Genomic DNA, 24,392 nt, shown 5'->3' on the forward strand with positions numbered 1-24,392 from the left:
GATTAGAGGCATGCTCCACCTCCAGGCTAAGACCCTCTTCCTTCCTTCTTTGCTACCTGCTCTACAAATGGACTTTATCCCACATTCATTTATATCTGAATGGGCTTTAACATTCAGTTTTCAGTCTCACTGGGAGAAATACACTGAGAGAGGGGAAGTAGAGCAGTTACCTAGGGCAGGAGAAGATTCTGTTCAAATATCCAAGTCAAGTCAGGTCACTGTTATTAGAGTGGGCCCTTGTTTGTACCATTCATAGGAACCCACAAGGAACTGGATTAAAGTCTGAGGACATTATGAACATTTGATAAACCTCAATTAATTTGTCCCTAAATGAACACTTCATGATATACCAAAGAATTTACAGCTCTTGCCTAGAATCTGATGGAATTAACAACCAGTAAAGGGCTTTATTAAATGCCAGACATAATGTTGGAATATTTATGTTATGCCAAAAATTATTCTATATATTTTACATATTTTATATGTTTTTGTGTGTCTATATTCAGTCTTCACAAGATATGGTAGTATGAACAATTACCACCAGCTCAATTTTTTTTTTTGGAAGAGGTACTGAGGATTGAACCCAGAGGTGCTTTACCACTGAGCCCCAACCCAGCCCTTTTTATTTTTTATGTAGAGACAGGGTCTCACTAAATTGTTTAGGGCCTCACTAAATTGCTGAGCTGGCCTTGATCTTGTGATCCTCCTGCCTCAGCCTCCTGAGTGGCTGGGATTATAGGTGTGCACTATCACACCTGGTACCATCAGCTCAATTTTATAAGGTGATGACAACCAAAGGTCAGAGAGGTTATGTAACTTGCTTGGGGACACATAGTTGGCAAGTAGCAGAGGCGGGAGTTGAACTGGGAATTCATGTGTTCACTTATTATGCCATAATTATTCTCAGTTCAGGTGCAGTCAGCATGAAATCTTTATGGTATGATAAATGGTATACTGTGTTGTGGTCAAGAATTCCCACGTATAAGTCAAAGATTAAAAACAATAGATTTTTTAGGAGGCAGCTTGAGGAAGGAGATGTGAGGTTTTGCTTTAACATTTCCATCAGGCCTCAGTTTCCTTTGTAAAAGAGAAATCAAATGGTTCCAAACTCCCTTCCTATTCTAAAATCCTGTAAATTTAGTTATTTTCAGAAGTATCATGCAATATTTTAATTAAATTTAATTTTGACTTCATTATTTTAAAATGCCACTTGGGTAAGATGGCTGATCTCACAGAATAAGAATAGCTGTGGCTGTAATCAAAAGGTTGGGGATCCCCATATCAAAACAAAAAAGTGAAGTGGAAATTTGACATTTTCAAAAGAACAAGATAGGATCTTTAAAACCAAGAACCAAGTATTATAAAGAGTAAGCACAAAATGAATACAAAAATACACAAATACATAAATAAGTGGTAAGCACAAACACAGCACTTGACTGTGTTTTTCACGTGGATTTCATGATTAAAGTCACCACGCACTGTAATAAATTGTACATGACCACATCACATAAAAAGTATTGAATGTATGAATGAAAGCCAATTTTTTTCTAATAATATTTAGACTTTTAAGTAGAAAGGTAAGCGCTGTCTGTATTCTTAAGAATATATACATGAAATTTGGCTAATTACAAGAAGATACAGTGAACATTAGTAACAGATCAAAGATATTTAAATAATAAAATATTTCTCAAATATCAGAGGCTATTGAGTTGAGGTGGAAGTTATGGACAAATATGAATATGTTTTACACAATATCCTGCTATTACAAATGAAAGACAAATTCTGAATTTTATCATTATTGAATATATATACAACACAAAACACCCTTTCAAATTATGCTTTGTATCAACTTTGGAAGTTAAAATTGTCAGGCATTTGCTAGTTACGGTGTCACCAGGCAAACTGTTATGCATTGAGAATGGTGCTCAATGTGACCTACTGTGGGAATGATGAGTAGAGATTCCTGCCAGTCTGGGCTACATCAGGAAGCATTCATGATTAAAAAAAAATCCCTCTCCTCGTAGAGCTTACATACTAATGCAAAAAGTAAGATATTTTAAAAAATGAATTGCAAAATATGTTGGAAGATAAAAGGGCCATTGGCAGATCATAGTAAGTGAGTACATTGCATTATCTCTGCTATGTATTTGGGAAATTATTGGGTTTTGAGAATCGGATGTATCATGACAATGTTTATGGGTCTTCGTAGGAGAAATTAGAGTGAACTTAAACTTCAATGGAGAGTAGAAAGATTAAATGCAGATTATAACAAGGGAAAGGGGAAATTACAATAACAAAAAAAATCTTTTTTTTTTTTTTACGGAGGATTTAACTCAGGGGTGCTTAACCACTGTGTCACAACCCCAGTTACTTTTATTTTTATTTTTTTTACATTTTGAGACAGAGTCTCACAAAGTTGCTTTGGGCCTCGATAAATTGCTGAGGCTGGCCTTGAATTTTGCTCCTGCTTCAGCCTCTCAAGTTGCTGGGATTACAGGCTTTCCCCAGTACCACGCCCAGCAATAATGGAATTCTTAAAACTGACACTGGGTTCGATCCTCAGCACCACATAAAATAAAATAAAGTTATTGTGTCCGTCCATAATTAAAAAAAATATATATATATATTTTTTTTAAAGAAAACTGACACAGGTCCCTCCGATCTTGTATAGGAATCCCTTGTTCTTTAGATTAGGAAACATACCCAGAGAGTTTAAAGAGTAGTGAATAGCAGTAGAAGAAGAAAAAAATATTTTAAAATAACATTCACCTTTTTAGGTCCACACTTTCATATACCTTGAGGGTAAAGATTTTCTTAAGACACAGTCAAGTACCTTTGGTTTCAATCTGCTGAAGATATGGCATATAACTCAGAAAAAAATGTAAGCCTTTGGTTATTTGGACACTCCCTCTCTTGCCTTCAGAGGTAATGCCAGTGGACAAAAGTTCACCTTAATAAACTCACTCTCTAGGCCCTGCAGCGTGAGACTGGGTCTGGGACTGGCTGACAGTAGTGGCTGGCCACATCAGATCTTAGTCCTACTCATTCTGGGAATCTGAATGTGAAAGCCCTGCCAGGGCCTTGTTCATTGTGTGGACAAATGTGTTCCCTGAAGATCTGAATCTAACATAAAGGATTTGAGAGTTTGCTCTTCTCTTCTTTTTCTTTCTCCAGTGCTGGGGATTGATTAAGTCCAGGGTCTCAGGCGTGCTAGACAAGCACTCCAAAACTGAGCTACATTCCCAGCCCTAAGGATTTGTACTTTGTGTGATGGGAACACAAGAAATCCTCAGCTTGGTGTCTCCTGATCACAGGGAGCCAATGCCGGAAGCCAATTCTTAAATGAGTAAGAAAAGGCCTATTTTTAGAAGGTGGCATCCTAGTTTCCATCCACCACTTTTCGTAGGCCACAGTAGTGACTCTGTGACTTCTGAGGACCTGCTGGGCTTAAGACTCATGGTGACTTCAGCACGTTATCTTGTTTCCTGAGGCCTATTATTCTCAGAGGGGAAAGATTGGAACACTCCTCTGTCATGGGTTTGGCCTCTGGTTTCCAGCTTCGGTGGCTTGGCCTTCATCTGGCTGGGACAGATAAGGGGAATAGAATTAGCCGAATCTAACTTAAGGGCTTGAAGCCAGGGAGTGAGTACATATCCATCAACACAAGGGGCCTGAAGCAAGGGTTCAAATAGCAAATTCTTCACTGGATAATGAATACAACAGAGGAAAGGCAAGGAGAGGGTAACAATCATAGTTTTCTGAGTTTTACTGTAATAAAAAAAATAGTAACTCTAGTAATAATAATGTACAGCAGATTTTATAGAATCTACTCTAGGAGCCAGGATTATAAATCATTACAATCCCTAATGCATTAGTCACAAGGCTTCTTTAGTCAGAATAATGTATTTACAGGGAAGCTGAACGTTGTCCCCAATGCAGGGACAAGGTGCCTTTGCTTTGGAGCAGGCTCAGGTGATCTTCTTGCCTGGTGACTGCAGCAGTGTCTGAAAGGTCTAACCAGAATGCACTGCATTCACTTTGATCTCAAACTGCTTTGAAATCTGCCAGCATGCAGAATATGGACTTTTCCTACTGATTGGGAGAAGGTCCAGGAAGGAACAGATAGAATGATGAAAGGAATTGAAAATAGAGCATAAAGACAGAGTTTAAAAAAGGGAGCTGACTTTGCTTAGAAAGAAGAGAAGGCAGAAAAATACCATTGGCTTTGAAAGCTGTGGAGTTCCCACTCACAATCATCCACTCATTCGTTTATTCATTCACCCAAACACTCTGCATTGGACCAGGACCTGGCCGACAGAGATAAGGACAAAATTAGAGGTAATCCTAACAAAGCCCTAGCTTCAAAAATCTCCTCTCTATTCCCAGTGACCAAGGACTAAAGAAAAAAAAAATCAAATGTAGATTTGGACAACAGTTTAAAACAAGAGGAGTGAAGAGTTTGGAGACACTGAAATGCTTGCCAAGCTCAAGGTAAGCAGGTAATAAACAGCCCTCCTTGCCATTTGTGAGAATAACTGCAGGTTAAATGGTGAAGTAACTTTCAGGGTGAACTGGGAGAATTTATACCAGGAAAAAAAGAAGAAGAAGAAGAAGAAGATTAGAGTTTCCACTTTGCAGATGAGAACGTTTTATTATAAACCTGGTGATGTTGGTATAAAGCAAAGCAACCATTTTGAGGTTTCCATTGTGGTTTTCATGTGTACTAGACACGGTATGATTCATATCAGGGTCTCTCCAGGCCACATAAATAGCAGAAAAGGAAGAAGCTAATGATGGCATCATCTCCCCCCACACAGAAATCAGCAGAAAGCCCACTGACAAGTTTACCAAGAAAACAAGTACTAAAAAGCTCATGGCAGTAGGCCTTAATTAACTTTAGAGTTCCTCTTGTGCTGTAGCTTCTTGGAATTTCCCAGACTTTGATTTAACTGAGATTTATCACCATTGAGGCCAATGAAATTGTGATTCTATGTCACAGATACAGAAGTGGACTTTTATTTACCTTCTTTAAATAATCTAGACACACAAGTTGGATAATTCCAGTACCAGGATGGTGTGTACTATAGTTTGCTTTTTCATCTTCAAATAATATTTCAAATATTTATGCTATGGTTTGGATATGGTTTGTCTGCCCTGAAACTTACGTTGAAATTTAATTATGATATGAAAGAATTTGTGTGTGTGTGTGTGTGTGTGTGTGTGTGTGTGGTGCTGGGGATTGAACCCAGGGCCTTATGCATGCAAGGCAAGCACTCTACCAATTGAGCTATATCCCCAGCCTCCCATTATGATATTAAGAGGTGGGACAAGATAGAATCTCTTAAAAGGTGATTAGGATTCTGCCCTCACGAATGTATTAACCCATTCTTATGATTAATGGACTAATGAATTAATGGGTTAATAGATTATCTCAAGAATAGGTTTGTTTATAAAAACTGATTTGGCTAGGCCTCTCAGCCTCTCTGACTCTCACCATGTGATGCTCTCTACTGTGTCATGACCTAGCATGAAGTTACTAGAGCCAAGTCAAAATTGACGCCATGTTCTTAGATTTTTAGAACCATACACTAAACATTTTTTTTTTTTTACAAATCATCCAGCCCCAGGCATTCAGTTATAGCAACAGAAAATGGACTTAGACAGCTTACCTGTCTCACTTCCAATCAAAGGCTGATTTGCGAAATGCTTGACAAAGTCCTTTAAAGATGAGTATTCATTAAAGCCGAATTTAAATGAATATCCAGTATATTCAACATGAAAGTGTTTGACAGAGTCTTTGGCTCTGAAAGGAAAAAAGAAGTGCTTAATGTTATTTAACAAATGAATATCTTTTTTGAAGGCAAGCATAGTCTTGGGTATTAGCATCACCGTTAACTTTTTTAATAACTGAATATACAGTTCTTAAAAATGCAATCATTGAGATCTTTGCCAGTTTTAAAGACCATCACTAATTGCTTTTGGCACTTTTTACTCTACTGAAAGACAAGAGACACTTCTCCCTACCTCTCTAGGTCTTACTGAAAGGCTTTGAAAATTAATCCTCTAAGGGACATGAGTTTAAGAAGAGCAGGGAATAGAGATGATAGAAATGGCACTTAACCTTGTCATCACTTTCTTTTATGTCTTTGGTCTTCCTCTCTTCCTTGTCTGGGATCAGTCAGAATTCTGCTTCTGTCACTCAGTTATTTGAGCCCAGCCCTTTTCTTTTCTTGTCTGTTTCATTGCCTATTGAGTAAAATATCCAATTTCCTACATTTTTATTTTCTAATTCATTTTTGAAATGAGGTAGAACATTAAGTAATATATATCTCTCCCCACTTTAATTGATCCAATTCTATCTTTCTAGCTTCATCTCCCACTATTCCTCTCCATGGGGCCTATGCCCACACTCCAGCTTTAGTGTGCCTTGGGATCACCTGCAGGTGATTACCTGCAGGTTAAAACCTTGGGATCACCTGCAGGTGATCACCTGCAGGTTAAAACCAAGATCGCTGGGTCTCCCCCCAGTGATTTATTTGTAATTTTTCATGAAGATGAAATATATACATGCTATCTGTGCAGAAGAAGCTTATGATTTCATTGTTCAAATGAGACACACATAAGTGGAACGTTAATATTCTTTGATCCAATAATTCCACATGTGTTTTGAGATTTGGGGAGGATCCATTCAATAAAGCATCAGCAGCCTAACCATCTGATGAACTTTTAACGTGGTTGACAATCAGAATCTTGCTGCCACCTGAGTGGAATTCCATTTTTGGTTTCATAATTTTCCCATCCATGTTATTTAGAAAATTTATAAGCAAAATGTGACAAGGTGGCATGAGAAGTATTAATGATCGTGCTTTTTTCTGTTTGACTCTCTAATGAGTCTGTTGTGCTCTGCCTATGCTCCCATCCTCTTCAAGTAGACCTCAGATTCACTATTGGGGAATGAAAGTTGTGACAGGAAGCCTGATAAGATGGCCTCAATGCCAAGCCCCTGGAACACAGACATCTTGTTCCAATTTATCCAATCAAAAGCTACTCTAGATGTGATTACGAAGGACCTTTGCAGGTCATTAAGTTCTCAAAGTAGTTGACCTTAAGATGGGAAGATTACCTGGGTAACCCTTACTAATCTCATGATCTCTGTAAAATGAATTATTTTCTCTGTTCATAAAAGAAGAAACCAGAGAGATGTGCCTTGGCTGGACTGGAAGACAGCAATAACCTTGCTGTGAACAGCCCACGATGGCCATATGGCATGGAACTGTGGCAGCCTCGAGGAGTTGACATTGGTCTCTGGTTGACAGTTAAAAGGAAAATGGGAACAAAGACATGAATGAGAAAGAAGGAGGGAAGGAGGAAACGAGGAGCCGCATCTTCATCCAACACCTTTATAGCTACCTGGCTATAAAGGACTCTGAACTTCTGGAGAATCCCACCACACTGTTTCTGAACTTCTAAAGTACGGGAATTGTGAGAGATCCGTTTATTTTGTTTTAAGCCATTAAGTATTTTGGAAATTCATTTGTAGCATAGAAAACAAATACAGAAGCCTTAAGCCTAGAGAGCAGATAAGCAAATATGTTAATCATGGGCTTTTAAGCGCATAAATAACTTGTCATTAGTTATTTAGGGAAATATTTTTGTGACCAGTCATGTCCCCCTATTAGAGAGAGAGATTAAACACAAGAAACAAGAACAAACAGGAGCTATGACTGAACTAGACACAAAGGAGGATTCAACAGCAGAAGTGAGTACAGACACTACTACTGAGTTAGGAACAAGGAGGCATGGGCCATGTAGATAGAGCAGGAGAGAAACAAAACCTTCCCATGCTGGATTAGCTTGGAGGACTTCACTGTGAAGGGAACCTGTGACTTTCTTCCAAGGGTGCATGGCGCTGCCATCAGACAGTCACACAAACTCTTGGGCAGTTTGAGATCAGGGGTGAGTGGATGAGGGAAATTTGTGGGGACCTCACATTCTAGTCTAACCTATGGAGATATGGAAACCCGCCCAAGAGCCCAAGAAGGACTTGCTGTACGTCAGCAGAAACAAGTGTAGAGGCTGATGGGAACCAGCCACCCCTCCTGATTACCATGAGCTGGGTCAGCCTCTTTGATCTGGGAAGCCAGCCAGGAAGAAGAAGGTGGGGAAGAGACATCCTGAAAGGACTGAACCATTTGGGGAAAATGGAGCCTCAAGAAAGAAAGTGAGCCCATTTGTAGGAAACATTTTAAAGTTGCATATTGCCCACTTGAGTTTGTGGCTATGGACATTGTATAGTCACAAATTCTGATTTTCCAGGGGAAGCAAGAAATAGTGAAAAGGACACTAGGCCTGGACTCAGGGATTTCGATTGTGGTGCTCTTTCTGTCATTGGTTTTTTGGATGCCAGACACTCCACCATTTTGGGTTTCTTGTTCTTCACCAGCCACATGAGAGGTTGAGATTAAATAATTTCCAAAGTCTCCTCCAGCTCTGACATCCTTTTCCTGCCAGATGAAGCAGGATTTTCTTTTTTTTCAATTGTCTCACCATTCAGAGTTTGAAATCTCACCTGGTGGCCCAAAAGGAATCAGGGAATTTTGTTATTTGGCAATTTGAGTGACAAGAAAGCCATCAAATGACAGATGGGACCACGCCAAACTCAAGAGTCCTTAAGCACCCTACCTCACGGAGAGAGAGTACAGTCCAGTCTGCTCATTGCTGTCTCTCAGAAGGTAGCTACCATCCCATCCATTGGAGAGAAGAAGAGCCTCAGCTGCATGACGTGAGAGGTTGCCATGATACCACCTAGAAAAAAGAAAACAGCACTTTCACTCAGAAAACCAAAGGATGACTTCTTCACTGGGCTTCCCTCTCAAGATTCCTTACCAATATGCTTCCCATCATAGGTAGGCCAGAGACCAAGCTCTCAGCCCAATCAGAACAAGGCTGAAGCAGGGAACAGAGAGTTGGCTTAAAGCAGCGTGCTATGGGTTGAATTATGTCCTAAAGATTCACATATTGAAACCCTAACCTCCAGTACTTCAGAATACAAAATTATTTGGAGATAAGTATTAATTTAGTTAAAATGAGGACATTAAAGGGAGCCTTAACCCAATGTGACTGGTGTCCTCTTATAGAAAGAGAAACTTAGGAGATAGCCTCATGGGCTTCAGAAGGAACAATCCTATTGTCACTCTGGTTTTAAATTTCTCCAGAAATGTGAGATGAAAGTCTAGTGTTGGGTAAACCATTGAGTTTGTGGTATTTCATAAGGCAGTCTTATCAAAATAATAGAGAGTGTTGATTTAAGAATAGAAATTTTTAAAAAGTCCAATCCAAAACAGCCATAAAAATAGACTTTGACTAATTTTCTTTCTTTATTTTGGTCTCTGCCTCTTACTCTCTCTTTTGTCAAGTATGAAACTGTTTCATGGAAAAGCCACTAAGCTATTGAACTATAGTCCACTGTCTTGAGTGAAATGAAGCCAGTTGTAAAGAATTCTGGTGTTTTATAGTGAGTGCAGGCTCATCAAATATTGTGTCATACTGACAAATACCTGAAGAGATGGGAAAGTCCCAAGGAGATTCACATTCATATACCTCTCTCTCTCTCTCTCTCTCTCTCTTTCTCTGTGTGTGTGTGTGTGTGTGTTTTAACTGATCTTTGTATTTTAGAAATGGTAACATATATCTATGATAAAAGAAAAAAATCCAAATAATTCAAAACAAGGCATGGTGAAAATAAAGTCTTTTTTTTTTTTCAGTCTTAAGATGCAGTCCCCCTGTTTCTTTCTCCAGAAGATACAAATGCTAATCATTTTCCTGGGTTTCCTACTACGATGTATTCTATGCCTCTAGTTGGCATTCAGATCTGTCCCCCCACTCCTAACTCTATGGGAATAAGGCCATTCTAGGACACTGCTGGACATTTTGTTCTTTTCTCCTAATGTTCTACTAATGACGGGACTTTCTCATGATTTTTTAAAGGACATTGTAATGAAAGTCCAGTGTGGCAATTGAAATTGTGGCTCCTGAAATCTCATTGCCCAGGTCCCAAGCCAGGTAATATCTATTACTGGCAGCAAGATCTTGGGCATGTTACTTTACCAATATGAGCCTCAGTTTCCTCATGTCCAAAGTAGGATAACTAATAGTTGGAACTCTTAGGCCAATTGTGAGAACTGCACATGTCCACACAGGTGGAGTGACTGAGACAAGCAAACAGCAAGACTCAGAAGGTTAGTTACTGTCATAAAGCCATTGAAAATCACAAAGTCATAACTTGCAATGAACCCTCTGTGATACGATTTTATTTTTGTTCAAATATATTTTTTTATTCTTCTCCATTTAATCCAGATAACAGATAGTTGAAGATAACAGAGGCAAAGGACCCACAATCCAAGGCAGTGAAGGAGAGATGGACAATTAGACGGGTCATGTCAACATGATGAGCTAAGTGCTATTGAAGAGGTGTGTAGAGCATGCAAGAACTTTCTTCTGGCAGTGAGGGACCTTGTCATGAGCCACACAGGCTATGATGTTCCTGTGGCATGAAATTTTAGCATTAGTGATAAAGAATAAAGTACATCTGTGGAAGGAAGTTTCTACATAGATGTTCAAGATATCTGTTTCTTAAACCTACATTTCCTAATACATGTTTCTTTAGCCTTTCCTCTTTTGGACAGAGGTGCTTTTATTCAGTTTAAGAAATGTATTTGTTAGCTGATAGCAATGGCATTTATAAGAAAACCCACTGAGTAGTTTTCCCAGAGAAATCTCACTCATTGAACTGATTCCCAGACAAGTTCAAATCTGTTCACTATAAAATGCTTTCAAAGCACAGCTGGAAGGATTACAAGGGAAGCTATAACAAGCTTCAAGTTCAACTAAAACCAAAATGATAATTCTTCTTGGTACATAAAATCTCTGCAAGGTCAAAAGTTTTTTAAAGTATATTTTGCCAATAATTAACCTCAGAATGAACATTTCACCATAAGATTTAATTGAAGCCAGTAGATTACTTATTTGAAATAACATTGATTCACAAAATTTTAAAACATAAAAGATTTGCACATTTCGTTGAATTTCTTTCTTTTTTTTCTTTTCTCTTTGTGTGTGTGTGTTGTGGGTTGTGTGTGTGTGTGTGTTTGTGCTGCTGAAGATTGAAGATTAAACCCAGGGAGGCTCTATCACTGAGCTGTGATATCAAGCACTGTACCCCCAGTGCTTTTTATGTTTTGAGACAGGATGTTGTTAAATTTTTGAGTCTTGTCTTGAATTTGTGATCCTCCTTCCTCAGCCTCCCAAGGTGCTGGGATTATAGGTGTGTACCACCGCTTCTGTCTTTTCAATAGCATCTGTAGTCTGTGTTTAAAGCATGAACAGAAATCTAATATTAATTTTAGCCTGATGACAATTTTTACTAAGAATTTTTGTGATAATCTTTTAATTATATACCATAAATCCATAAGAAACACTTGAGTACAAAGCAAAAGACACCTGGAAAATCCTTACAGCGTTAATTTCCAGGTGGCAGCTTTGCTTGAATCAATTTTTTAAGTTGGTCCAGACATTGTCCTAGGTGCTTTATCTATACATTGGGAAAAAAGGTTCATTTTTCTGAACCTTAAAAATTATTTTTGTCTCACTTTCCCTGAAGAAGTAAAAAGAGCAAGAAATTACTATTTATAACAATCTATTAAAAACAATGTGTTATAGTCTTCTTTTCTCCCCCAAGGCCTACACATTTTCACAATTTGTCTCAAGGTTAAGAGTCCACAGAACAGAGACTAATCAAGCTTCAAAAGAATATTATTACTGGGTTTATAAAATTATTAAAACTAGCAGTTGACGTTGAAGGAAATAGTGGTATTATCCCTTCCATGATACAGTAACAAATTAGGAAACACCCACCCACTAAAGAATTTTCATAGTTGCCTCTTGGTAAGGTACAGGAAATAAACTGAACCACAGAGCAAGCCCGCAGACTAGATCCAGAAAGCTGTTCCTCCATGTAGACTTCTCTGCTTTCATTCCAGTGCCTCCTTGTGCTAGAACCTTCTGGAAAATTGCTCCTGCATGTTGAAAGCTTCAATGTTTTTTTATCCCATTTGATTTTTCAAAAGTAATTTTTATTAGTTCTTTTTAGTTGTATATAATATTAGGGTTCATTCGGACCCACTATATAAAATTATTTTATATCAGTCCCTACATAGACCAACACATATATCTCACAAATATACACACACGGAGTAGCAGGAAACAACACTGATCCTTCCATATGCAACTTACTTGAATACTTTCATGTCTATTCATTTTGAATAAATATCATTGTGACTCACTAAACTCACTCTAAGACCTCAAAGAGGTTGCACTCAGTATTTGTTTTTGTTTGGCACATGGTGTTTGAAAAGCCCTGCAAAGCATTGCAACTCAAAGTGTGGACTGACCCCATCGACATCATCTGGGATCTTGCTAGAAACACACATCAGGTCCTACTCTCAACCTGCTGAGGTCCAGGTGATTGTTATGCAGTTTAGAGTTGGAGAAGTACAGATGTGAAGGATTCTTGGCCCTAAAAACTTCAGTTCACTTCAATAAACTTGATAGTTCAGTGTTTGTACCTGGAGAGAGGGGCAAGACAAAGTACTAACTGGTTTTTGGTACTCATCAAAAGGAAAAGGGAAGGATCTTCAGGTGATCATAGTCAGAAATTGCCAAATAGCTCCCATTTCAGTGATATGGACAGTAAATGGTATGGGAGGGGAGCTCATGGAGGGCTGGAATGACCAGGGTAAACTTCAAGAAGGAAGAAGATCAGGAACCAGGGCTTGAAGGTTGGATATTTAATTGATTAGTAAGAAAAAAAGGACATTCTAAGAGGAAGGATGGCATGAGCAAAGACATGGGGGTTCATGTATGCACTGTATATTGAGGCAACAGAATGCCTAGTTGAAACAGCGAGTCCATGTTGGGGACTCAATGCAAGACAATGCTGCAAGAACTGGTGGGCCAGAAAGCTTGCAATTTAAAATATGAGCCACGCCTCCATTTATAAATTGCATTTCTTGGGCTGGGGTTGTGGCTCAAGTGGTACAGAGCTCGCCTAGCATGTGTGAGGCACTGGATTTGTTCCTCATCACCACATAAAAATAAAATAAAGATATTGGGTCCACCTAAAACTAAAAAATTTAAAATATTTAAAATATTTTTAAAATTTGCATTTCTTTCTTTTTTTTTTTTTTAAGGTGTAGACAGATTTATTTAGGAAGGTAGATACATATTCAAGGGAGAGTGGGCTGTCCCAAGATTGAGAAGCAGCCTAGATTGTGCATCTTTGATGATAAAACTTCTTAGTAAGCTGTGTCTACAGATTATTCACAGATTTAATGATATATTCTTCCTCTTCCTGACAAAAAGAAGTGAAATAGAACCAAGACTCTGTCCCAAGAGAGCTGCAAAGAGAATTTACATTTCAATCCAAGGTGAGAACAGAAACTTCTGATCGCTAGAAGGCCTGGAACCAACAAAAGAACTCATCTTTAGAGAAATTTCTCTAGACTTCATTTTCAAAATTATTCTCACTTTTGAATGACACTGACACACCCTTTGAATTCTCTAGACCAAAAACTAATAGAGGCATCATTCACTTCTCTAAATCCATGGCTGGCATAGCTAATTGATTTGTCTCCTGTTTTTGCTGAAGCTATAGCTCAGTCTCACAGTCCTGAGCACAACAGTGATAGAAGACAAGATGAGCCTATCAGGCTCTCCCTCTCCAGGCAATCTTTACTTGGCTAATAAAACCTCAGCATTTGAGTTATTCCATGGGATTTTCTGGGTGCTGTTTTATTTACCTTCTTTTTTTATAGAGTTGGTGCTGGACACTTTGACTTTGTGAAAGATAAAGCTCCTGATCCTCTGTGCAAGAGAAATCCTGAGTTTAGGATAAGGAACTGTTTTATTTAGCTCAAGAGCTTTTGGTCCTATGATTGGTCTCATAGTTAGGTATATCCAGGACAAGATGGTATTGTCTTTGTAAGCATGTGAAGTCACATGTTCACAGGTGTGAGCTTATTTTTCCCCTGATCAGAGTGATGGACCCTGTTTAAGCAGAGAGAACCAAGGATCAGGAAAGTTTTCTAATAAGGCTGCATTCAGGCATAGTGTGATGTGGGACAATCTTTTCAGAAGGGATGTTTCTGTGATGGACTCAGCACAGTGGTGCCTTTCTAGATCACTATTGTAAATGCCCACATTTACAAATGCTACTAGCAGAGCTAAATGGTGAGGCCATCTGTCCCTGGCTTTAGAAAACAGACTTGAGTGATGACAAAAGCCAACTATGTTAGCCATCAGCTAAAGGCAGGTCCCAAGTTTTCTGGTGGGAGTCAGGGCCCTGTTGGAAGGGAGAAGAGAACTCTGTGGGAGTTAGAGACCAGGAAAAACCTGTTCTTGAAGGAGTCTGAAGAATGAGACCAGAAGTTCTGGGGGATGGAAACAGTGAGATAGAGATAGAATAGAGAATCAGAGATTCAGAGACACAGAATGGCACAAAGAGTCAGAGTCACAATTATCAAAGAACTGTACACAGATAGATAGAAAGAGACATAAAAACAAAAACAGATAAAGGCCCACAGGCTCATGCAAACAGCCAAAGATACTAGAAACAGTGACTTAGGACACACACATACAGACCCAGTGAACTGGAGATGCAGGCAGAGAACCACAGGTAGGTAGGCGTAGGGGCAGACTTATAGAGCCTATCCGGAGATGGGTCGGCACATCCAGAGAAGCCTGTGACTTGGAGTGACCTGAGGGATAGACATGGCCACTGACTTGAAGGAGGAGTGGAAATTGCATCTCGTCACAACAAAGGTCCTACTCAATTCCCAGCAGCACGCACAGGGGAGGAATGGCTACAAGACCCGAAGAGCATCATGAATCCTGGTGGTTGGGTACAGGAAATGCCTGGTTTGGACTAGAAAAAACATTCCACAAATAAGAATCTGAGAAGGCCTAGATGGGATGGGCAGGGATTCAAAACCAGAGATTCTTGGCAGGGATTTGTGGGGAAGGGGCTTTGAATGAAATCTAGTTGACTCTTCACTTAATGATTGCTAAGTGATTACTAAGTGATTACTCTTGTACCCTATATTTCATAAAATGTTAGTTCTGAGTTTATTGTCTTTGGTTTGTGGTTGCCAGACAACCTGCCATTGTGGGTTAGTACAGGAGACAGAGAAAGACACTTTCAAGAAGCTACAGCTGCAGGAAAGAGTCCCAGTCTTGGCGGATGTAAAAAATACAGTCAGATCCTTGTTTTACTGGTTACCTCTTTGCTAGTCTGTGGTTCAGATGATACCTCTAACTGATGTCAGTTTATCCCATCAGTAAAAAGTGTTGGCATGAGGGGCCTGAATGCTTCTGGGGTGATGAATGCAAATCCATTACCAGGTTGGTGTGGTGGACAGCTCATGGGCTGGAGTCAGGAGTCTTGAGTTCTGGCCTTGGCTTCGACTCAACTTGTAGCAATTCAACCAACACTTAAACATCTGCTCTTTGTCAAGTGGTAGGCCAGGATAGAGAGGACAAAGATGAATAACCTACATTTCTGCTCGGTTCCTAAGGGGTTCACCTCAAAAGGAGAAGAGAAACAGATGGCCAAACCCCTTAGCACCTCAGGATTAACATCTGCAAAATGGCTCCAATTTTATTTGGTGAATCAATCCAAAACACTAAGTACCAGTAGCAAATAAAAATAGAACAGTAACATGGAACCCAGGCAGCTCTAGAAATTTATAGTGATAAAACAAAGAACAAATTTAAAAATTCTTGTGTGAGACATTAAGGTTTTCAAAATATCTTTGATTTCATTTTGAAAAAATACACAAAAGCAGAACCAGTTTTGTTTGGATGTTAATCTCTTATCATTCTTAGCGTAATGGAATTACTGGTTTCCGCTCCTGTTCCTTCCTTGCTGTTCCAGATCAATTTTTACTCTAGTTTCTCATTCACCAATCTGTAAACTGCCTAATTAGATTTCTTGGCTCTGGACCACTGCCACCTATATGCTCAACTGCCCAAAATTAATCTATCTCACAATAAAACATGATGACCATGGAATTCCACATGCCTGCAAATATTCCATATTGTTCATTGACAAATCTATTTCAGGCCCTCTTGAATCTGGACCAACTTAAAAATCCAAACTTTGACACAGGGCTGCAGGTTGGCCCAAGATGGGAACCCACAACTGCTCTGAGACAGAGAAGGAAATGAAAAGTATACAACCAGGAAGCAAGAGCAATATTATGCACATAGTACTGCCACAGTGTTGCAATTCAATCTGTGTGTGTCAGTGAGTGTGTATGTTCACAGAAAAATATTTTTACAAAACTGGAAATAATTGGACAATATAATTTAGTTGCTAGAACATGGTTGATATTTTTAATGCATTATTCCTTTAGTTTTTGATAATGAATATATATTATGGCAATTTTAACTGTTTATTGTGAATAATTTTAGATATACAAGAAAGTAGAAAATAGTATAAATAGTAAAATAAACAATGCCCACATTTAAATAAAACCAATGCTTCAGATAGGGAGGGTTTTTGTTGTTTGTTTTTTGCCATCCTAGGATCAAACCCAGGACTTCACTCATGCTTGGCAAATGCTTTACCATTGAGCTACACCCCCAGGCCCCATAGTTTAGTTAGAATAATTTTGTTGTTGTTGTTGTTTTTGTTTTGTATGGGGGATTGGACCCAGGGCTGGTTTACCACTGAGCTACATCACCAGCCCATTTATTTTTTACCTTGAAACATGGTCTCACTAAGTTGCTGAGGTCAGCTTCAAATTTGCAATCCTTCTGCTCCCAAATGGCTGGGGTAGGAGGCATGCATCCCACTACGCCAGACTAGTTATAATAGTTTGTAACTTTTTGCCATGTTTTTGTTTATCTACATATCTTTTGATAAACAGCTTGAAATTACAGACATCAGGCTACTTTAACCCTAAATAATTCAACGTGTGTCTCTAACAAGTAATATTTTCTTACATCATTGATATCAAGATGAATTAGACGATGGCTCTTCTGCTTTCCTCAGGCGTAACTGGTTTTAAACAGAGAAGTGGGCAGGCACCAGTGGCAGGGCCTCCGGGGGAGACCCAGACCACAGAGGAGCTGGAGGTGAGCTAGACAGGGAGCTAAGACCCTGCCCATTCACGTACCCCATAGCTAGTTTCAATCAGGTCCACTTTAGGAGGAAGAGCCAGAAGTTTATGGCCTCGAAATAGGAATTTAGCCTATTTATCTATTTAGCCTAAGGGGAATTGTAAAAGACAGAAATTAATCCAGGGCTTAAAAAGAAAAAAAGGCCCAAGAGTCCATTAAGAAAATAGAAGTACAAGGGGGAAGATGGGGTGGAAGCTCCTCACAGAGCAAGGTGGGACTGGTCCAGACGGGTCCCAGGGACTGGGTGGCCTGAAGCTTTGTGGGCTCCTTCTATTTTCTCTGTGGCATGTTTGCCACTTATACTCCTTGACTCTTGGGGGTTTTTGTCCTTTTTTTTTTTTTTGTATCAAATGTCACCATTTCTGACTTCAACTGACAAACAAGACCATCTTCTCTGCTTCCAGTGATCGTCCATACCACCACAGGGAGCATTTTCTCTGGCCACTGCTGGGGCCCCCCAGCCCACACTGCAGAGCATTCTAACTACGCCTGCCTTGCCTCCTGTCGCCGCACAGATATTTTTCCCTTATTTCAGTCTCCCCATGGTGCCTTGCCTAGTGTCCCCATTCAACAGGTGACCCACAGGAGAGAGGAAGACTGGAGAGCAGCCCCGCCCACTGTGGAGAACGGGGTGGGGGGGGGGCATGGATTTCCATGAGTAAGGAGAAGGAAGTCACCCACCAAGGAACAGAAAACACAAAAACTGAAGTGGAAACTCAATTAACTCAAGAGGAGCGCCTACTGCATACTAGTTACATACTACCAACAGCGCAGAAGAATCACCTTCCATTTTTAGAATCCAAGATGACAGAATTTTCACAGAAGGGGAACTTTGTAGATTCCTTTAGAGTGTGTTTAAGGTTAACTGGAGGTGACATAACATTTTAAATTTTTAAACAGCTCCCTGTATTTCTATTAGAGAAACAGGCCATGTAATTCCAGAAGCTAAAAATTACAGCTTAAAAAAACATAAGTCCTTATACACAGAATTTGTCTGTGTGTGTATGTGTGTGTGTGTGTGTATGTATGTATGTATATACACTTTTCTTTTTTTTTAAAGGAATATGATAATCTCTAAAGCAGCCGTAGTGTTTCCTTTAGGTTTGGAAATGACAGTTGTATTAGTTTCATGGAAGGATTAGCCAGCTTCTGGGCTTCACGATGATCTTTGGTCTAGGGCCAGAGTGGTACCCTTGTGATTTAAACTGTGAGGGGCAGAGGGCTTTTCTTGGTAGTTGGTGGCTAAAAGTAACTTAAGGAAGTCTGACAAACTGACATAACGTCAGCCTTTCCTGTATTTTGCTTTCCAAATTGTTTCTGGTGAAGGACCTGCTCTTGAAATACTCTTATATCTCAAGCAAATTCATGGAAAGCTTAATCTATATACATCTTAACCTTTGCTGATATTTTCATTTATGTACCTTAAGTTGCCATGCCAACTGTTGTTCTTCCTACTACCAATTAAAATCATTGGAAACTCATCATCATCCTTTACTCAGAATCTGTCTTCAAAACAGGAATCTTCTAACTGCACACCCCACCCCCACCCCCGCCAATCTGGGGCTGAGAAGACCACCAGGAAACCTCCACTAGTTCTTCTATGCTGTTCTCTTAGGGCTCTATGTTATTCTTGTCCAGCTGATCCAACCCAGCTAGCTGGTATGTTCTAGCATCTAACACGGGCTGCTTTGTGTAGGCATCTTCAAAGTTTGGCTCGTTTTTTTTTTTTTAATATATTTTTATTTGTAAATGGACACAATATCTTTATTTTATTTATTTATTTTTATGTGATGCTGAGGATCGAACCCAGTGCCTCATGTGTGCAAGGCAAGGGCTCTACCACTGAGCCCCAGCCCAGCCCCAAAGGTTGGCTCTTAATCCATTACAAAATAAGACTGGAAGAACTGGATGCAGAGCGCTTACTAGTCCCCATCCTCCTTTCTAGTGGGGAACAGAAGTAGCCAGCGGGATTGGTGGGGGGTCCTGGGGGTCCTGGGCAAGGGGAGCTGCCAGATCCATTTGGCCACTTGGGTCTGGCCAGAGGCTGCAGAGACCAGGGGAAGGGGGCTGAATGCAGCCTCCATCCCTGCGCCAAATCCCTGTCTTGATTTTGAAAGTAGAGAAGACCTGACCACAATCTCTGTCTGCTTCTTACCCACAATTGTTCACACTGGTGGCACATTAGGGAACAGGCCTCACCCCCTCCCCACTCCCCCTAATCCCACACCATTAAAGTATAAGTGAAACTGAGCCACAGTTTAGGACAGGTTTTTTTTTCTCCCCTCTTCCTCCTTCGCTTTTCAGTACAGTAATGCACTTAGGCTGAAAGAAAATAAATGCTTTTGGACTGACACTATAAATGAGACAGGGATGGAAATGCATCTGAGTTGCTTGATTTAGGGACTTGAGAGAATAATAATCCTGTGCTCTAAGCAAGTGACTTGGAAAGAAAATGATGAATTTACTTCAGCTCAGGGTTCAATTTACAGAACTTATATATTCTAGAGCTTGAAGAAAAATAGAACTAAGACTGATATATGCTTTTTTAAAATAATTTAACCACTAAATTATGTGTATAGCTATCAAAAATATAACATAAAATTTACCTAACTACTCAAATAACCTACTGAAAATAGTTAAAAACTTAAGTCATTAAAGTCAGATACCTTCCTATTATTACGTGTTGTTGTTGTTATTATTATTATTTATTTGTTTCCAGGAATTGAACCTAAAGGGAGTTAACCACTGAGCAACATCCCTCAGCCCTTTTTACTTTTGGCCCAGGGTCTCACTAAATTGCTTAGGGCCTCCTAACGTGCTGAGGCTGGCTGTGTACTTTCAAGCTCCTGCCTCAGCCACTGTGGCCCCTGAGATTATAAGTATGTGCTGCCAAGCCCTGTGTCACTATTATGTATAATTAAAATGCACCAATGAAAATAAATAATTTTTAAAAAATAAAACCATCTACCTTTTATCTATCAATTACATGACATCATTTTTTATGGAGTTTTTTAAAAAACTGAATTAATCAGAAGGTTTGATCCAGACAATACCCTCAGTAAGTTAAAGCTTCAAAGAACAAGTTTCATTTAGATTCACAATTCTGTCAAAGGCAACAAGTCATTGTCAGGATTATTTAAATTATTACCTATGAAAAGCATATCAGTGATGTGCTAGAAGGCTAAATACTGGCTCAGGTTAATGGTAAAATATTTGATTTGCAAATATTAATATTAAAAATATTAAACCCTTGGCAGTTTGAACTTGTCCATTCCTTGGTAGAGGCAAATAGCTTGAGTTTGTCTCTATTGGGGAAATAGACAAACTGTAGAAATCAGGATTTTGTTTACTCCCCATCCTACCCTAGGGGAACCATGCTCCTGAGAGTTCTTCTGGTGGAATGAAAAAGTTCTAATGCTTATTTATGGTGATGGTTATATCACTCCTTAAAGTTAATAAAACTTATTGAACTATGCACTTGAAATGGTAAATTTTATGTATGTAAAATATACCTTAACTAAGTTATTAACCAAAATGACCCCTCCCCCCAAAAAACAAAACAAAACAAAACAAAACAACATTTATTAGTGATTTGAAGATTCAGGTACACACCCAACACACTTAAAGTAAATAATAAAACCACACTTACTCAATGCTTTTGAGAGTAAATATTCTATGCTGTGAGTCTCAGTCTCAGCCTCACTTTTGAATCACTTGGAGAGAAATGCTTTTCCCAGAGATACCAAGAATATTTGTCTGTTGTGTAGTCTGGGCACCAGGAATTTAAAAACAAAAACAAAAACAAAACTCCTTGGGTTGTTCTGGCGCATAGCAAAGATGGAGAACCACAGTGATAAGCAGTTTCCCCAGATAACTACAACCTGTAGTTTTGCCCATGTTTTTCTTTAAAAAAAAAAACTAAAACTAAACTCAACTCATATGCTTAATGAATTTCCAGTTTTTCTGAAAAGAAGAAGTCTAGACACAAATGCACTTTTTTTTTTTTTTTTTTACTTTTTTCTTTTCTTGGAGACTCTGGACTTAGTATCGAGTGTCTATTCTTTTCACAGGGAAGGAAATGTGGAATTTATCTATAGTGTCTTCTTCCTGGCAGCACAGTGGTCTACAGGGACATCCTACAGTTCCTTTGACATCTACGTGTGCACCAATAGGACTCAAGCACAGATCTTGGGTTTAAGGATTTGTTTAGTTTAGGGCCAAAATTGAATATTTTCTCTGTCTCTCTTCTCCCTTGGGGTTTCTTACTACAGTGAGCTGTCAATAGATAACAAAACAGGGTGAAGCCTTAGAGCTTAATGATTCAATATAGTTTTGACACCCCAAGTCTAGCTTGAGCACTTCGATTTAGTGATACCTGTTTTAGATGCTCATGGAGGGGCCTTTACCTTTTCTCTTTGGAGATTCAATAGAGAAGGACAGAGATATTATGGAACTCTGACTTCCTAGTAGCAGGAGTTTCCCTTTTGAAAATTCTACCTAGTGCATCTGATTTGTCATAAGAAGGTAGATCAATTCTGAGACCTCAGTTTTAAAATCTAAAGATGGGAATTACTGCTGAGCATGATGTGCACACCGGTAATCTGGGTGACACAGAAGGCTGAGGTAGGAGGATGAACAGTCCCATCCCAGTCTCAGCAACTTAGCAAGACCCTGAATCAAAATAGAAAATAAAAAAGGCTCGGGATGTAGCTCAGTGGTAGAATGCCTCTGGATTCAATCTCCAGCACACACACACACACACACAAGGAAAGGAGTCACTGAGAAATTTCACAGTAATACAACACAAAAAGATACAATTCTTTTTCAGTTTTTCCTTGGTTAAAGACATGGCCCTTGGGATCCCAGCTTTGTCATTTCATTGATATTTGACATTGACATTTGAAAGATAAGCAAGTTATTCAAACTCCCCTTTGGTGCTTGTTTTTATTCTTTGTAAGAAGATGACAACAGTTTCTATATTGTTGGGTTGTGAAGATCTATCTAGAGCTATTGACCCAGGCAGAAGGTACAGGTTTGGCCTCTTTGGAAATGCAGGTGTCAAAACCAGTCTCGCAGGGTTATTCCCAGTACATTAGGTGGGAGGTCTGGTTTCTCTAGAAAATTCCCTTTTCTTCTCTTGTGTAATACTTGTTTCTTGAAGTAAATATCCTGAATGAGCTGTGTCATCTAGTCCCTCTTTAAAATAGAACTCTGATGACTCCACCTACCTACACTTACCTATTTGAGGCAGAAGTTTTATTCTGTTCTATTGGTATTTAAAAGGCTCAAAGTTGCCCCTACAGATATACATACAAGAAAGAACTCATGAATGCAGTGTGAGGAGAAAGAAACTAATGAGATTGGGGCAAAAACTTCCTCATTCTCTCTCTTTAGAAAAAGTCCCTCTCACTTACAGTAGGGTAGGCTTTCTGTTTACCTTACCAGCAACAGCCTGTCAACAGATCACTGTACAAAAGTCTTTAAGAGCACATTTATTTGTAAAGCAGAGCAATATCAACTGACTAGGCAACATCAACTCACACATCCCAATTCTGTCCCTATTTTTAAAGAATGTCCAATATTTGACTTTTGTCCCATGTTCTATGTTTATCTGCTTTCACATTTGGAAAAAATAATCTGTTTTTACAACAGAATTAGGCCCCTAAAGGGAAGATACCTGACACATACAGACAAATAAAGTGGCCAGTTTAGAAGACAGAGGTGGCAGAGAGAAAGAAAGAGCTAAGGATAATCATTAATTGAGCTTTCAGGATGGAGTAGGGGTTAAGTTCACCCAGAAAACACTTTGAAAAGAGGATTTTCTCTCTCACCCCAAGTCCTGAAGCAGCTCAGCGTCTCCATCTGATCTGCTCCACAGATCCAAGGGATCCTGGGTACTCATTTTCCCTTCTGGAAGTTCTGCTCTGCCCATTCGTGCCCTTCCGTCCGCCTGTGAAGCCCCTGCCAGGTGCTGTGGGGAAGAGGAGAGAGGGGCTCAGCTGCTCCTTAGACTCTTCTCCTCGGGTGAACTGGGAGCCTGCTGTGGCTGTGAGTCTCCAAACGGTGAGGAAGTGAAACTTGGTTACTCCTCCCACTGACTCTGCCACCCTGGCCCTGAGGCTCTGGCAGGAGTGTTCTGTCAGTCAGGAAGTATGCAAACTTAGGTAGCTACCTGGGACACCCACACACATCGCCGGCAGGCAGTTTCTGTCAGAGACATAGAGGGGACCATCCACCTGGTACAGGACATTAGTTCAAACTCTTTCCATGAGGCCAAACTATAACTTCTGCCTAACACTATGGGCCAAACTATAACTTCTGGTTTTTAGGGAGAATGAATATACTCATTCACTCACTTTCTTTCTTTTCTCTCTTATGCACACAAGGAGCACTAAGGAAGCTTCCATGTCAGGAACATCTGTAGAGCTGGTGGAGAAATCAGAGTCAAACTATCAGTTCAGCCCTGAAGTGTACGTTTTAACACTGTCTTGATATTTCTGCATAATCACTAAAACTTTCTGAAATACCCTTGATACTCAGCTTGGGACTACTCAGAGACATGTTTCTTCCATGAAAGAGGAATAGGGTGAAAAGAAGGTAGGAAAAAGTTATAGAGGTTATTTTTAAGTTCACCTAATGGGACATACTATAATTCACTGGACTTACACCTGGTATGTCTTTGTGTCTATATTTGTGTAATAGAGGAGAATTCTATTTGCCTGGATGTCTTAAAGGGTAACTGCAGAGACTCAATCCTTGGGAAATAGAACAAAGTTCAGTTATGAGTGAATAATATATGTTGCTTCTGTCCTTATCTCTGTATGTTACCTGCTGGAAAGAATGTGCTTTTGGGTGCTGACTCGTGTGTATGGTGTGTGTGTGTGTGTGTGTGTATGAGTGTGTGTTTGCCTACCCCTCCCCACCACCACCTCGCCATGACCTGACTAACTCAGGTTCACCAGGATGCTCTATAACTTATTTTTTCAGTGTGGTCTGAGAATTAGCAGCATTAGCCAGGTGAAGAGAGTAGAACTCAGGGTTTATCCAGTGTGTTAAAGTATGAGGAGGACTGCTTTGCTGGACAGACACCAAGACAGCAGTGTGGTTCCTAAAGGATTTAGATGCTCGCTAAAGGCTGTTCTGTACTTCTGTGT

At 39.6% G+C, this 24,392-nt stretch overlaps 1 protein-coding gene across 1 annotated transcript in view; it reads right to left on the reverse strand.

The window, feature by feature from the left end:
* Positions 1-23,317, reverse strand: part of Dapp1 (dual adaptor of phosphotyrosine and 3-phosphoinositides 1) — a 47,147-nt gene extending 23,830 nt beyond the window's left edge. Inside the window, exons 1-3 of the mRNA XM_046458812.2 lie at positions 23,070-23,317; positions 8,683-8,805; positions 5,670-5,803 (exon numbers count right to left, since the gene is read on the reverse strand). Coding sequence (XP_046314768.1) covers positions 5,670-5,803; positions 8,683-8,805; positions 23,070-23,170 — 358 coding nt within the window. The 5' untranslated portion in view covers positions 23,171-23,317. The remainder of the gene's footprint in view (positions 1-5,669; positions 5,804-8,682; positions 8,806-23,069) is intronic.
* Between the last annotated feature and the right edge of the window lie 1,075 nt (positions 23,318-24,392).

This window comes from Marmota monax, unplaced genomic scaffold (assembly GCF_021218885.2).
Source record: "Marmota monax isolate L192 unplaced genomic scaffold, Marmota_monax_Labrador192_F-V1.1 WCK01_AAM20220418_F8-fsc00002, whole genome shotgun sequence".
Lineage (NCBI taxonomy): Eukaryota > Metazoa > Chordata > Mammalia > Rodentia > Sciuridae > Marmota > Marmota monax.